Genomic DNA, 16680 nt, shown 5'->3' with positions numbered 1-16680 from the left:
CATACTTGCATCCTCATCTTGTCTGTCATAGAATGCATTGGGCTGGAATGCACCTTTAAAGCTCACCTAGTCCAACCTCCTTGCAGTCAGCAGGGGCATCTTCAACTAGATCAGGTTGCTCAGAACCCCATCAAGCCTGATTTTGAATGTCTTTAGGGATGAACCCTCCATCACCTCCCTGAGCAAGCTGTTCCACCACCTTCATAGTTTTTTTACTTCTTTTTACTACCTTCTTTCTAATGCCCAAAGAACAACTTCTTGTTGTTCAGCCTTCTAACTGTTTATCTTTTGCCTGAGTTTGGGATTGTGGGGGATTGTCTGAAATGCATACCTGGAGCATGAGATGCCTGTGATGCCCTGCAAGCTGCCAGCCTGGCATGTCTGAGCAGCATTTGGTTTCACACTTTTCCTTCACCCTTCCACCAAGGAAAGACAAGAATAAAATAGCAGTTCCCTTGGTTTTGCCAGGATCTGTGTGCACTCCTCAGGCAGGGATTGCCCCTGTGTGGAAACTACCAGGCCTTCAGAAAAGAGGTAAAATACACATCCACATCTTAAAGATCTAATGCCTTCATCACAGGAGGAAAGCTCCCTGCAAAAGCTGAAGGAGAAATGAATTTAATATCTCCTTCACTCCCTCCTGACTCCCAGAGTGCCAGTTGCATGCTGAGACAACCTGGCCCTGACAAAAGCCATTTTGCCTGCTGCTGGGACACTAATTTTTTTCATCTGGAGAGTGGCTCCTCATGGCAGGTCTGATTCAATTAAGGATTGAAGCAGGGTTCTACATCTCCCTTTCCTGGCAGTGTGTGCTAAGCAAGTGCAAATGTATTACAGACCAACTGTTTTCCCCTGATCCCTAATGACCTCAAGTGCATTAATGCACCAAGCTCTCTGGGTGGACTTCAAAAGAAGAAAGACCCCAGCTGTGCTCTGTTTTTTGGCACCTGGACATGTTTTTTACACATGCAAGTCGACTTTCCTGCTCCTTGAAAACAACCAAACACAACACAGTGTCATGGACACAGCACAGAGAAGGGCATTCAAGCTGGTCCTTCTCAGCCACCTGCTTCTCCAGAGGGCACCCAAAGTGCTTGGAAAGCTTTTGCTAAGAAGGATGGTGAGCAGTTAGCACAACACACTGTGGAATCCTCTGAGGGGCTTTCCTGGACTACAGCTTCATCTTCACATGTGTGAAAGGCAGAGGCAGGGACCATGTGCCTGCCTCTCCCCTTCCTGCTTATGTTCCTTCCCGTCCCTTCTCCCCATGTCCCCAAGTCTGCCTTTGGTGCCTTGTTGCCACCTCTTATCACTGAGACTTTTTTGGCACATTCATAGGTTTGGCACAGTCGTTTTTTTCCTGCTGCTTGCCTCCCTCTCTCCTTCACTGGCTCATGTATTAAAAAGTGCAAATGATCTGTGTCAGAGATGCCGGTCCTGGTAAAGCCACCAAGGACTCGGGCTCTCCCCTCCCTTACCCCCCATACTTCATTATGTGTGACACACCAGGATCCCCCAGGCTTTCCTCAAGTGAATGGGACCTTTACTCATAGTGATCAACCCCTGAGGGCTCGAAACTTCAGAGCTGAAGGTCTGGAAAGAGGAAGAGGAAAAGTATTTCTCTGCCTCTCGGCTCGTCTGATCTTGTCCTGGATGCCAGTGGCTTTTCCAGTTCTGTGTCCTCTGTTGGCTCATGTGGAGCATGTCATTTCACAAGGGTTTGTCATCATATCACTGATTCCTGGGGATCCCTCTGTCTCTCAGTGTTTCTCTTGGATGTCCAGCGGTTGGAGAGCCTCTACCCATCACACCAGGGAGAACTCTGCCTGGAAGCCAGAGCAGCGGCGTGTCTTTGGTGAGCACTTGGTCAGCATGGAGATCTGGGTGCTGAAGTTAGTTCCATTGCTGCCTAAGGAAGGGTGGTGATACTTCATGTCTGAGCCCAGGAACCGTTCCAGATGCCACCTCCGCCACTTTCGCTTCAGTTCGGCTTGGACCTAGGTGGTGGAAAGACAAAAGTGTCAGCACAGGGCAGCATCTCCTCCTGCTCTGACTTGTTTGTATGAGCAGCCATGGGTGAGCCTCCTACCAAGGGGCCAAGGATTAGTTCATAAAGGTCACTAAATACAACCCAACCAGAAGTTTCAGCCACATAGAAGGGAGGTGACAATGCTGACAGTGAGTGAACAAAACCACAGCTGAAATCCCTGAGCTGCAGCAGAAAGGAGAGCACAGAGAATTTCTTATCTGGTACAGCCAAGGTGCCTGACTACTTCTCTTATCCCTGGAAACATTCCAGGTCAGGTTGGATGGGGCTCTGAGCAATGTGGTTCATAGAATCATAGAATCAGTAAGGTTGGAAAAGACCTCAAAGATCACCAAGTCCAACCTGTCACCCAACACCTCATGACTACTAAACCATGGCTCCAAGTGCCACATCCAATCCCTTTTTGAACACCCCCAGGGATGGTGACTCCACCACTTCCCTGGGCTGCACATCCCAATGGCCAATCTCTCTTGCTGGGAAGAACTTTCTCCTCACCTCCGGCCTAAACCTCCCCTGGCACAGCTTGAGACTGTGTCCTCTTGTTCTGGTGCTGGTTACCTGGGAGAAGAGACCAACCCCCTCCTGGCTACAGCCTCCCTTCCGGTAGTTGTAGAGAGCAATAAGGTCTCTCCTGACCCTCTGCTTCTCCAGGCTAAACAGGCTAAACTTCAGTTGAAGTTGCCCCTGCTCATTGCAGGGGGTTTGGATTAGCTGACCTTTAGAGGCTCCTTCCAGTCCAAACCATTCTATGATTCTACTTAACTTTAATGGCAACATATTCTACACTTAGGGAGCAGAGTTGAGATTGTTTTTATCGCTGCTCTGGTTTTTGTTTGTTTGCTTGTTTGTTGTCCAGATACAACTGATTTAACCATAACTGCTTTGCAAAGCTCTCAATACAGCTGTTGGGTTTGGGGGTTTTGGTAGAAGCTACTAGGTCCTGCTCAGGGAGTCTACAGACATGATCTGGTTTACACTGTCCAGATTCAAAACCTGAACAATTCTGGCCACTCTCCCTGTCCCTTCTTGCAGCCTCCCAGTCCAAATATTTAGGTAACAGTGTGAATTAGATAAACCAGCTCTGTCTGAGGGTCTCTGGGATCAGCAAGCAGGAACAGCACACCAGGATGCAAGCCCCTGGACTGGAAATGTGGGAAAGGCAAGATCAATGCCTGTGAGGTAGGAATATGTGTGCCTGGCACTGCTCTGTGCCTAACAAGTCACATCAATGCCAGTGTCAGCTTTGGATCATCAATAAGTTTTGTGGTCCTGCCCTGCTCCAGACAGGCTCACAGGCAAAGGTCTCTGCTGGAGCTGGGCAAGCTGCTCTGTGTGAGGTGCACATGGTGAGGCTAAAAGCAGCATCAGAGCTCCAAGGGAGCAAATTGTGATTCTGGACACTTTTCCTCTCCCTAGGAAGCTGGAACACAAAGCCAGATGACAGCTGCTTCTTGTCCATGCTCAGTATATTGAGCTGAGAGTGCTCCAGCTGACAGCAGCTCCACATTTTCAGCTGCCCACATCTACTTGGCCCCTGTGATACAGGTTTAATCAGTCTCTGCTGAATCCCTTGCAGGCAGATGCACACAAATATCACTGCACTAACGAGCCCCCATCTTGGCAGTGGCTCTGATTCTGTGGAGGTGTCACACATTGAGGTGTTAAGCATGAGTAGGGCTTAGAAGATGGGCTCTATCCTTCTCTGCTGAAGGTAGTCCTGTTGGAGCAGGGTTCTATTGATTCTGCCTCATGATGGATTCAGCAGCAGCAGTACTGCACGAAAGTCTCACCATGGTTTTTTTAATGGTGGCAGAAACTCCCAGGTCCATGGCTGAGTTGCTTTTCTGGAGTCAGAGGTTTGACTTGGGTATTTACCCCCAACATGGTAACATCAGGAATGAGACACTTCTCAATCAGCTCTCCACAAGCATTCAATAGCTGCAAATGTTAACCGAACAATAGTGTTGATCTTACCTCTCCATTGAGGAAGCAGTAGAGAACAGCCACCACAAATCCCTAGGGAGAAGGAGAGAACATGCTTTTAGCACCTCCCAGAAGAGTCCAACTCCTGAGGCACTGCAAAGGTGCCTCTTAGAAACCACCTGGTTGCATTCTCCCTCTAAAAGGGGCAGGGGAAGCTTAGTTAAAGTACTTTGCAGCAAGTGTGCATGTTTGATTTCAAAGGTTGCTGCAGATTGGTGTTTGAACCCATCAGCACACAGCTCAGCTCTGAGGGGCACTTGGTCATTCAGACTGGGGCACTGGAGAGAACTGGATGGGATACTAGATCCAACTTTCCTCCATGGTCTTGCCAGCTGAAGCTGGGGGGATCTAAATATGCTCACAACTACATCATCAAGGCCAGAATGATCTTAGACATGATGTGGGGCTAAACTGTTCCTTTCCCACCTGCCCTCCAGGGACAGCTCATTTTTGAGGATGCCAGCTTTCACTGCAAACAGTCAAACATCTCTAGCCTTCATGGTTGCAAACATTACAGACAGCTAAAGACACTACACTCTCAGGTGAGTACAGATCCAGTGTTCTCCCTCATAACAGATGCCAGATGTGAAGGGATGATGGTGTAGGCAGAGACATTCTCTCATTCATCACTCAATGAAGGATGGCACTGGCGTGGGTATGGTACATGGTCACCAAGAGATCCTGTCTGCAGGCTGTGAGAACATAAAGTAGCTAGAGCTGAGTAGTGGAGGGATGCAATGGGATGACATACATCAGCAAGAGCCTCTTTTCATGCAAGCTCAGGGCTGAGGCTGACAGCCCAGCATGGGAACTGGCTAAAGTGAACCACGTGGGAGGGTCTAAGAAGCAAACTCCATCAAGGCTTCCTAAAGGTTCATATGGAGGACAGCCCCATGACTCACCATCACCATGCAGAACCTGCCTCTTATGCCAATGGACTGGAGCAGGATCTAGAGGCATGACTTGGCTTATTAACAGAGGAGAATGTTCATGGAAGTCAACTGGTTAAAGGCAGGCTAGGCTTCTAGTAATGTCCAGAAAGGCGCTGCTCCCAAAGGTGATTTAGCTCATCATACACCATGTCAACAAAGCATAAACTTCACTGAGATGCTAATTTTTCTCCTTTAAGTACAAAACTTCCCAGGGTGACTAACTTACAGAGGTACAGTTTCTTTTTAAGTGCCTAAAACGAGGTGAGAGAGAGTCTCCTTCTGGAATTCCAGCAGGGAAAGTGTAAAACTGGCTTCCATACTGGCCAAACTGGAGTGAGGAGCTTCTGTACCAAAGGTCTAAGGGTAGTATTGGGCAGATCCAGGGAAAACTCAGCTCACATGTTTGCTTGTTCCCTTGTCCAGCTTGTAACACTTCTCCCTGCTGACAGCTCTAGGGTGGCTTACCTGGAATGACCCAACCACGAGCTCAAAGACCAGCTTCACTTCTGCTTTGAAATTGTCAGGGAAGAAAGCAAACATGATGTAGTGAATGCCAAAGAGAGGGATCAGCAGCAAGGTGGACTTGGCCAGCCTCCTGTTGGAAAGACAAACATGAGTTCACAAAGGGAGAAGAAAGAGGAGCTGAAGGGTGAGCTGATGAGTGATCCTGCATCATGCAGTCTCCAAACTGTAATTTGCTGCAGTACATCATGATGGTGTGGCCTGTGTCACACATGGTAAGTGCCTCTGCTTGCACTTAGGAGATGTGATACAGGCCACTTTACCATGAGGTCCTGGGAACATAGAATCATAGAATTGTTAGAGTTGGAAGAGACCTCAAGGATCATCCAGTTCCAAGCCCCCTGCCACGGGCAGGGACACCTCACACCACAGCAGGTTGCTCACAGCCACATCCAGCCTGGCCTTCAAAACCTCCAGGCATGAGGGTTCCACCACCTCCCTGGGCAACCTGTGTTTTCCATTCCCCCCAGTCCCATCATTACCTGACACCCTAAGAAGTCCCTCCCCAGGGACTTAGAGCCTTTCAGCAGCAGTCTTGAGCAAGACAGCATCAAGAGGCTGCCTTTGCCCAGAGGGAAGGAGTATCTGGGGTACAGTGAAACTGAGGGTGTTGAGATAGCTCCTTACAGCCTCACCTCCCCAGGATTCTTGGGATGACCTGAGCTGGGATGCAATGGCACCTGGAGGCGGACCCTCAACTAGGCACAGTCACTGTAGGGCAGTTCAAACTCAGCAGGGCCCACGCTGGGAGCATTTCCACAGCCTTGCTTCCCTCCTCATTACCAGCTCTCATGTAAATATTGTCGTGCCTCCAGCTAGGGCAGAACGATCAGCACCACATCATTTCCCCTTGGCCCACAGGCTGCAGGTGGCTGGTGATTTCAGGTGTGCTAACAACATAAAATGTGACATCTTTATTCCTAGGAACTTCAGTGGAGGTATTTCTTTCTCCTTTCTCTCTCCTTCCCCTCCCACTGGAGATCTTCTTTTCATCTCCACAAGCTAAGTCATCATCTGGTGCTGTCTTTGTTTGCTTGGGGTTCCTGAAAATTACAGCTTCTGGGGCAGCAATGGTATGTTTAGCTCAGGATAATGACAGGCTACTGCACAATGAGTGTCTCCAAAGGAAGGGGATGAGCAGTATTAGTGCTTAATGGCATCAGGCTGGCTAATCAGAGGTCTAATTATGAAGAAATTGTAATTTATTAAGTATAATCATTATTAAAATATGACTGAGGGAAATAAAATGAAGTCAAGGGCTTAAGGATGCTTGTGGTGGTTTTGGCTCCCGTGGTCACCCACATCCTTTCAGGTCTCCCCTCTCCCAGAGGCTTCTGGAGGAATTGAAGCTATGGCTGGGATGCTCGATGTACTTGTTCCTCCATCTGCAAACCCTTCACTTCCAAACCTTCATCAGGCTCAGTCCTCTCAGACCATCTTCATTTATTTGCCACCTGCATAAACCCCCTGGGAAGGCTGATGTGCCAGCTTTATGCAGATGATGCTCATCACTGTAGCTCCCAGCAGACCTTTGCACCTTTTCCTGAGCCTGGCTCAAACACAGCTTGACATGGAGGTTGTGGTTGGAGGCTGTGGTTCCCAAGGGAATACCTGCTGTCTGAAAGGCAGCTGTGCACAGCTCATTCCAGGCAAAATGAGTGTCTGTAGGAAGCCAAGGAACTTTCCAGCAAAAATTGAGGGCCCCAGAACTGGACACAGGACTCAAGGTGTGGCCTAACCAGTGCTGAGTACAGGGCACAATGACTTCCCTGCTCCTGCTGGCCACAAAATTCCTGATGTGCTTCTTGAATGCACAATGGGAAAGTTACCCAGAAAACCTTTGATGATAAGATTGAGCTTTCAACATGAAGAGAATATAAAGAGATGAATTTTCCTTGGGGTTTCTGTGGCAGAAAACAACTTACAGTGGCTTCAAATGCTGCTGTCCCATTCTTACATGTCTCTGTCATCTCCAGAAAGCTGTTTTGGGAGACTTCTTGTCACAGTCTCCAATGCATTAAAGCCCAGTTCCCTGCCTGTAGCAGTCTGAAGGACACCTGAACCTCTAGCCTGCAGCTAAACTGAAATTGGTTGGAATTGCACAACACCACCACTGTCATCATGTCAACAAAATAAACAAGAGAAGGAGAGAGAAATGCAAATGGCAGGTCCCTGATGTTGCTAGTTTAAGACATAAGCATCTCAGATTTGGCAGGAGGAACTGTGGTGGTGTGCTCCCTGCTCAACCTGATCACACTAAGTACACCCACTGGTGGGATCCAGCCTTCAGGCTGGGACACTAAATGCTCATTTTCATAGGCAAACGTGGTGTCTCATGTTCCACTGAGGTTAATACAGTCAACAGGGACTTCCAGGTATCCCAGAGAATCTGGATGTTAGCCAGTTGCCACTGCATAAGTGTAAAAGTCCCCAATAGGTCCTGGCTCTGATGTGTGAAGCCCAGGCAAGTATCTCAAACCATAGAATCAGAGAATGTTTTGGGTTGGAAGGAACCTTTAAAAGTCATCTAGTCCAACTGTCTTGCAGTGAACAGCAACATCTTCAACTAGAGCAGGTTGCTCAGAGCCCCACACAACCTGACCTGGAATGTTTCCAGGGATGGGGGCATCTTCCACCTCTCTGGGCAACCTGGGCCAGGGTCTCACTTCTTGCATTGTAATAAAAATTCTTCCTTACACCTAGTCCAAATTTCCTTCTTTTAGCTTTAAGCCATCACCTCTTTTCCTGTCACAACAGGCCCTGCTAAAAAGTCCCTCCCCATCATTCCTGTAGTATTTTTCAGGCACTGAAAGGCCACAATAAGGTCTCTCTTGGAGCTTCTCTTCTCCAGCCTGAACAATCCCAGCTCTTTCAGCCTTTCTTTATAGGAGAGGTGTTTCAGCTTTCTTCTGCTCATTTTGGTGGCTCTGTGTTGTATCTCACATGGCTTGGACACCTGAAAAATGATCAACTGATTCATTCCATAATGGAACTGAGATTTTCTTCTGGCTGGAGAAGGAAGGTGAGGAACTGTAGATGTGAAGATCATTTGTACTCCAGCAGTACCTCCTGCTTGGCAGTCCAGTGTAGAGGAGTGCTGGCTGTACTGCATTTGTTTACAAGGCAAAGAGAGTTCTCCTGGCAGCTCCCACTTCATTGTAAAATGTGAAGTGAGAAGTCATGAACTCAAAGCCCAGCATGGCCTCTGAGGTAATCTGGGCATAACCCTTCCAATGTGGCTTGGCAGCACTTCTGCTGAGAGGAATGGGAGCCAACTGCTCCAGGCTGCTGCTTAGTGCTGGAACATATTTCAATATGCTGATTTAATCTAAGTACCTGGCCAAAGCTGTTGCAATCCTGGGGGTACACAATGCCCAGTTGGAAGCACATAAAGGGAGGTGATAGAAAGCATGGGGCCTGGTAACGTTGGTGTGTTATGAGGAGAGAAAAAGAGGTAATTGGCTTTGGCTGCTGGTGGGAGAAGCTAAGGTCAAATGCTGAAATCTCCTTTCATAAATGGGAGAAGTTCTTGAGGCAGATGAAATTGCACAATTTACCATCACTAGAGAGTAAATCTCAGACCCATGGCTGCTCAGTACTTAGGGACCATACTGATATTGTCTTCTACCTCTCAATGTCCTCCTTAAATTGAGGGCCCCGGAACTGGACACAGTACTCAATGTGTGGCCTGACCAGTGCTGAGCATAGGGCAGAATGACTTCCCTGCTCCTGCTGGCCACACTGTTCCTGATGCAGGCCAGGATGCCATTGGCCACCTGGGCACACTGCTGGTTGTGATTCATTCTGATCAGTGCAGGCAGACGTAACAAGGACCTGAGACAAACTGGTTGCCCCCTCAGACCCACACTTACGAATATTGGCTGGTTTCGTTGTGCCCAACGTCTGGAGAATGCAACTTCTGCACTAAGATGCGGATGATGCAGATGAAGAGAATGAAGTTCACCTGTTGGGAGGAGCAGAAAGAGAGAGAAATGAACAAAAAAAGTGATTTATTTTTTTTCCCTCTGGTGCAAAGATCCAATCATTAGAAGGGAAATCCTTTCGCTGCAGGATTTTATTTTGCCATGGAGCAAGCTGTTGTTAAAAGCCATGAGCAGAGAACCCCGCTCTGGGAGCACATAGTAAACCGACACAGGATGGCAGCCATCTTGGGCCTGACATCAGCCTGCTTGGGACTTTGTGTCAATACATCCCAAGTATGATGATGTCAAACCCATAGAGCACAGCTATGCACGACGTCCTGCTGCGCGGGGCAGTGCCGACGACAGGGTGGGACAAGAGCCACGGGAGCGAGCGGAGCGACCGACGTCAAAGCCCTTGGGAGACGGTGACACGGGACCAGCTGCCGAGCGTGTCAGAGACTGAGGTGGTGCTGAGCCAAGGAAACCAAACCAAAACACACAGCAGGATCCACCCAACAGGCCTCTACTCGATGCTACGGGGCATGTCTTCTCTGGAGAGAATCATAGAATTGTCAGGGTTGGAAGGGACCTCAAGGCTCAGCCAGCTCCAAGCCCCCTGCCATGGCCAGGGACACCTCACACTACAGCAGGTTGCTCACAGCCACATCCAGCCTGGCTGCAAACACCTCCAGGGGTGAGGCTTCCACCACGCCCCTGGGAAACCTGTTCCAGCCTCTCACCACCCTCATGGTGAAGAACTTCTTCCTAACATCCAAGCTGAATCTACCCATTACTATTTTGGTTCCATTCCCCCTAGTCCTATCACTTCCTGACACCCTCAAAAGTCCCTCCCTAGCTTTTTTGGAGCCCCCTTTGGAAACTGGAAGGCCACAATTAAGTCTCCTCAGAGTCTTCTCTTCTCCAGACTGAACAACCCCAACTCCCTCAGTCTGTTCTCACAGCAGAGCAGCTCCAGCCCTCTGCTCATCCTCATGGCCCTCCTCTGGAACTTGTTCCAGCACCTCCAGATCCTTCCTGTAATAGAGGCTCCAGAACTAGACACAGTGCTCCAGGTGGGGTCTCAGCAGAGCGGAGCAGAGCAGGAGAATCACCTCCCTCGACCTGCTGGCTCTGCTTCTCCTGCTGCAGCTCAGGATGTGATTGGCTCTCTGGGCTGCAAGTGCTCACTGCTGAGCTTCTCATCCACTAGCATTCCCAAGTCCTTTTCTTCAGGGCTGCTCTCCAGTCAGTCACTGCCCAGCCTGTATTGGTGCTTGGGAATGCCCCAGTCCAGCTGCAGGACTTTGCATTTGGTCTTGTTGAACCTCATGAAAAGGAGAAGCTGGAGACCTTTTTTATAGCAAGGGATGACCTCATCAACACGACAGAAAATATTCTCTCCTAGGATGTTAGACCAGAGGAGTCCAGCTAATACATTTGAGTTGGTGCTCTTCACTCAGAAGGAAAATCTGAGAGTGCTCCACCAAGATACTCAAGCAATGTAAACCTTCTTTAATAACAGAGGAGTAGAGCTAGGGATGGCAACTTCCTAATGGTATGTAGTAGATGGTACGAACTGAATGCAAATCTAATTGCTTTAAGGTCTCACCCATTGAATCATGCTGTTACTCAGGCAACATATGACAGATTTCCATGGACTTAATTTAATTGTAGTTTGGCACACAATCACTTTCTTTATCCTTCCATGGCTAGCAAATCCACAAATGATTCTGATTTGCAGTGATTGGAAGGCTGGAAGGGATTGTGTTAAGCAGCCAACCTGATTTCCTGCAAAACCAGACTGTCACATTTCCTCCAGCCCTTCCTGCATTTATCTTAGCACCAGGTGAGTGAAGGAGACTGAAGCACATCTCTCACTTGGGCATTCTCTCCAAGAATGTGAGGGATTGGAAATTAATTGCATTTCCTGGTTATGATGTATTGCTTAATCACTTTTTATCTGTCCCATGCCATTTATCATCGTTTCTGTTCACATTTATTTACTGTATAAAAATGGTTTGTGTCTGACATGGTGGCAAGTCAAATTTATCAGCTCCAACCAGGATTATCTGAATCAATTACTCTAATGAGCAGTGATAGCACACGAGCTGCAGCACTGAAGGTAAGATTGGAGTAGAGAAATACTGATTGTGTCGGCGTGCAGTAGTGAAAAGAAATGTGGGCACAGGGCAGTGGTGAGTCAGGTGGAGTGTGATTTAGGGGCTTAGTAGAGGCTTAACATTGCATGATAGAAGATATGGCCATCAGCTACTGGAGAAGTTGTTTATTTCTCAGCCTAGAGTACAATCAAAGGCATTAGGTCTGTTTCCTGTGCTTAATGCCTTATATATCTTCATGCCTTATATATAGAATAGAATAGAATAGAATAGAATAGAATAGAATAGAATAGAAATAGAATATAATAGAAATAGAATAGAATAGAAATAGAATAGAATAGAATAGAATAGAATAGAATAGAATAGAAATTAAATGGACTAGAATAGAAATAGAATAGAAATAGAATAGAATAGAGTAGAGTAGAGTAGAGTAGAGTAGAGTAGAGTAGACTAGACTAGACTAGACTAGACTAGAATAGAATAGAATTAACCAGGTTTGAAAAGACCTCAGAGATCATCAAGTCCAACCTATCACCCAACACCATCTAATCGACTAAACCATGGCACCAAGGGCCCCATCCAGTCTCTTCTTGAACACTTCCAGTGATGGTGACTCCACCACCATCCTGGGCAGCACATTCCAATGGCCAGTCTCTCTTGCTGGGAAGAACTTCTTCCTAACATCCAGCCTAAACCTCCCCTGGTGCAGCTTGAGGCTGTGTCCTCTTGTTCTGGTGCTGGTTGCCTGGCAGAAGAGACCAACCCCCACCTGGCTACAACCTCCCTTCAGGTAGTTTGAGACAGCAATAAGGTCTCCCCTGAGCCTCCTCTTCTCCAGGCTAAGCAACTCTAGCTCTCTCAGCCTTATATATCTCACAGATCTTGTAGATCTTATTGGTCTTGTATCTTTGATGTGTTTCTTCCTTCTCCTAAGATCTATGCTTTATTCCCATGGATAGGGAGAAAATGCTGCATTCCTCCCTGAAGAAGCCTGCTGTTGGTCAGCCCGAGCTCATCATGCCCTTCCTTTGTGACAGGTTTAGATGATATCTGCAGAAGGAAAATCAGAAACTGCTGAGTGAATTCTGTTTGGCAATGGGGAAATGATTTATGTGCCAAAAAGAAAATACAGGCTCACTGATCCAAGGAGAGCAGGGTGTAATTCTGGAGTGAAAGTTTATCCTGAGAAATGGAAGCCACTATCTATAGCTTTCTGTGATGACATCAAAATTGTGAGCTGTGCCATTCCAAGTATTGTATTTCTCCTGAACAGAGTAAGATGTAATTATTCAGACACTTTCAGGTTGGAGTCCTGTCTGAAAAGTGATACAGAAAAAAACCCCTCTTGATATAAAAGGAATAAGGAGAGTCTGTGTGTCTAAGGAAAGACTTCTGGTTCATTTCATTTCTGCTTAAATTTGGGTTGTTTTCTGTCGCGTTCCTTTTGTTCCCTTCCCACATACTTGCCTTCATTTAAGAAACCTCAGTGCTAAGTTTAACTCTGTGTCATTGAAGTTCTGGGTCGATCCGTGACAGAGGAAGCATGCAACATTCAGCAAGGAGGAAAGGACCCAGAGGTCCTCAGAAGTGTCATAGTTTGGGTGGTCAGCATCGATCGTATCCAGAAAAGGAATGAAGCCCTTCCACTGCTTTACCTGGAAATCAGCTGAGCTTCTCAAGAGCTTACTCTAAAAAAACCCACAGCTGGAATCCAGCTTTGTGCTGGATGCCATAGCAAGGGGCAAATATCTGGAGGAATTCATCTAACCTCTTTTCATCTACATAGAGATTTATGGTGGGACTCCTCCCACTTTACTTCATGGTGTTGACGTCTACAGCTGAACAAGTCATCCTGGGCTCTGCATGTGGTCAGCCTGGAGAAACAAATCCATTCATGGCACAACTCAGTTGATCTAATTTAGGCACTGATTCATTAGACAAGATGGTGTTGGGTGATAGGTTGGACTGGATGATCTTGAAGGTCTTTTCCAAGCTGGATAATTCCATTCCACTCCATTCCATTCCATTCCATTCCACTCCATTCCATTCCATTCCACTCCATTCCATTCCACTCCATTCCATTCCATTTCATTCCATTCCATTCCATTCCATTCTATTTTTCCTGGATCTCTAACCACGTCCCTCAGCCTCCCCTGGCTCCATACACCCATGACTACTCCACCAGAGTGGCCTGACATGGAGGTGGCCAAAATGAAATCAAATGAACTTCACTGTGTTGCCTAGTCCCTCAAACTCTTCCCATGGTCCATGCTTAAAGTTCAAGGTATTTATCTGGAGGGTGACATTCTTCACTGGCAGACAGACAGTCAGTACCCAGTGGGGTTTTATCTCTCAGTGCATTTCCCACAGGCATTCACAGAGCATTTCTCCACACCCCTTCACGTTCCATGCTTAGTATTAAAGATGGCTCTGCAGCCAGCAGAATGTGTTGATACTTTACCAAAATAGACACCAAAATAGGAGTTTTAATGATCCACCAGAAGGGGGATTCCACTATTTCCTCCCAGCACCTAAAAAGAAACAAAACCAGACTTAAAACATCGAGCTAAGCTCTGTAACCTTCTCAGGTGTTTGCTTTCCCTAAATGCTAAAAACAGAACCATAGAATTGTTTGGGTTGGAAAAGACCTTAGAGGTCATCAAGTCCAACCATCAACCCAGTGCTGCCAAGTCCACCACTAAAGCAGGTAATGAGAGCATGCAAAACATACAATAATAAAATTGTTAGGTATTAGCCTGTCCTCTAAATTCACACTTGGCACCAAAAAGAAAGAGCTTTAAAGCCTCCAGAAAATGCAAAGAAGTCTGTATTGTTATTAGGAATTGCTGGAGCTGGGTAGGAATGTATAGTGAAAAGAACTGGTACCCAAACTGGTTAATTCCTTTTGTCTCTCTCTCATTGTAGAGGCTATTTATTAGCAAAGTAAATAAAGGCAGATTTATGCAGATAGAGTGAAGCCATAAAATGAGTAGCCCTCAGGAAATGTGTTAGCATGACTATAAATCAAAAATGAAATGAGAAATACAAGCTGCTTCTCTTGCTGGAATAAGGACAAATCAGGGCACATTTGGAGCAGGAGAATGCAGGGGAGGAAATGGAGCTGACCACATGCTGCAAATGCAAGGAGTGAGGGCATGCCGTGAGTACAGGGTAAGCACCTGGTTCTGTAACCCTTTTGGAGTGTTTTAGCATCAAAGCCTTTCCAATTGCTACAGTCTGATTGCTTGGATGAAAGCACCACAGAGGATTGCAGGATCAGATCCTATTTGCTTGCACATACCCTGGATGTCTACCTCATCTGCTTAGCTATGCTATCTCTGATCCTTATATACAACATAAGCTGCTCCTAGCTTAAACAGGATCCTTTAACCTTTAAAGAGGTTAAAGAACAGATCCTAAGATGTGCCAGAGGCAAAAAAGAAGAGGTTTTAGACTCCTGTGGGACAGCAATAGGTGTGTTTATTAAGTATCTGCTGCATGAGTGTATTTTGAGTCAATTCTGCAGGATGCAAAGCTCTGCTCTGAGCATGGAGTTGCTCAGCTGGTATCTTTGCTATACACAGGATCACAGGGTCAAACAGAATCATGGAGTCAAAGAACTGCTTTGGTTGGACCTTTAATAGCCTTGAGTCCAACTGCCAGGTCACCATTAAACCATGGCTCTCAGCACCACATCTACACAGCTTTTAAATACCTCCAGGGATGATGACTCCACCATTTCTCTGGGCAGCCTGTTCTAGGGGTTGAGAACCATTTTGGTGAGGAATTTTTTCCTAATGTCCAACCTAAACCTCCTCTGGCACAACATGAGAGTGTTTCCTCTTGTACTATCACTTATTACATGGGTGGAGACCAACCCCCACCTCACTCCAACCTCCTTTCAGAGAGGGGTAGAGAGTTGAACAGAAAAAATTCCCTGTAAATATCCTCAAACAACCCAAAGAGAGTGAGTGTCTGGCCTAAGTGTGCCTGCAAGGAGACCTTGGAGCCTTTCCTGCTTCATAGTGTCAGAGGAAAACCTCTGCTTTGCCTGCTGTTTGGGTCAGGGCAGCATGGCTGGGTTACTCAAACTGCAGGTTTTTCCTTGGCCTCCCTTTCCCTGGAGACAAAGGAAGGCAGAACTATGAGGAAAAGATAACTGAGTCCCCAGGCTTACCCAACATCGAAAAAGTAAATCCTGACAATAGTCCAAGCAGTGATGAACACGGAGGGGGCACCTGACAAGAGAAGAGATGATGTTACTGTCAGAACCCATGATCAGTGTTCTCAGGCTATTCTCCCCAGCTCTCCATGCTGCCCGAGGGACTGAGGTGATGATGCCTTTCATCAAGGCTGGGCAAATGCTTCATGTTTTCTGTGCTCACATGCCAAAGGAGAAGCATGCTCCCTTCCTCTCCCCTGGTTATGTAAGATGAGATTCCTGTAACTGCTCTCTAGCAGCTTTATCTTCCTCTTGCAGTGCCTACAAAAAACTTCTGATGGTGAAATCATAGGAAAAGGAATCATTTTAGACATCTGCAGTGTAGACAATGGTATCTGAGACAGTCACCTGGGGTCTCTTTAGCATAAATGGAGACAAATACATACTTCTAATACAGAACCACAGCATGGTGGGGTTGGAAGGGACTTCTGGGGATCATCTAGTTCAACCCCACTGCTAAAGCAGAATCACCCACAGCAGGTTGCCCAGGACAGCTGTGACCAGGTGGGTTTGGAATCTCTCCAGAGAATGAGACTTTACAATCTCGCTTGGCAGGCTGGGCGTCTAAGAGCACATTTCTTGTCCTAAAGCAAACATCTACAGTAGTTCAGATAACCTGTGTGCTTGGATGACCTGTGTCATGGGCATAAACTGGAACACAGGAGATTCCATCCAAAAGTGAGGAAAAACTTCTTTCCTGTGAGGGTGCTGGAGCCCTGAAGCAGGCTGGTTTAGAATCTCTCCAGAGGAGAATCCTTCCTCATGCCAGCAACCTCAGAATATATCATGAGTGCAGATTTCCTTTGGTTTAAAAATCACAAAACCACAGAATGTTAGGATTTGGAAGAGACCTCCAGAGATGATTGAGTCCAATCCCCTTGCCAGAGCAGGATCACCCAGGGCAGGTCATACAGGAACACACCCAGGCAGGTTT

General features: G+C 47.0%; 1 protein-coding gene across 1 annotated transcript in view; it reads right to left on the bottom strand.

Moving 5' to 3' along the window:
* Nucleotides 1-1231: 1231 nt before the first annotated feature.
* LOC104298092 (vasoactive intestinal polypeptide receptor) overlaps nucleotides 1232-16680 on the bottom strand; it is a 97053-nt gene continuing 81604 nt past the window's right edge. Inside the window, exons 8-13 of the mRNA XM_054171253.1 lie at nucleotides 15702-15762; nucleotides 13986-14055; nucleotides 9357-9448; nucleotides 5428-5557; nucleotides 4022-4063; nucleotides 1232-1997 (exon numbers count right to left, since the gene is read on the bottom strand). Of these exons, the coding sequence (XP_054027228.1) occupies nucleotides 1806-1997; nucleotides 4022-4063; nucleotides 5428-5557; nucleotides 9357-9448; nucleotides 13986-14055; nucleotides 15702-15762 (587 nt within the window). The 3' untranslated portion in view covers nucleotides 1232-1805. The remainder of the gene's footprint in view (nucleotides 1998-4021; nucleotides 4064-5427; nucleotides 5558-9356; nucleotides 9449-13985; nucleotides 14056-15701; nucleotides 15763-16680) is intronic.

The sequence above is a fragment of the Dryobates pubescens genome, chromosome 21 (genome assembly GCF_014839835.1).
Source record: "Dryobates pubescens isolate bDryPub1 chromosome 21, bDryPub1.pri, whole genome shotgun sequence".
In the NCBI taxonomy this organism is placed as follows: domain Eukaryota; kingdom Metazoa; phylum Chordata; class Aves; order Piciformes; family Picidae; genus Dryobates; species Dryobates pubescens.
This window is presented reverse-complemented; position numbering and strand designations above follow the sequence as displayed.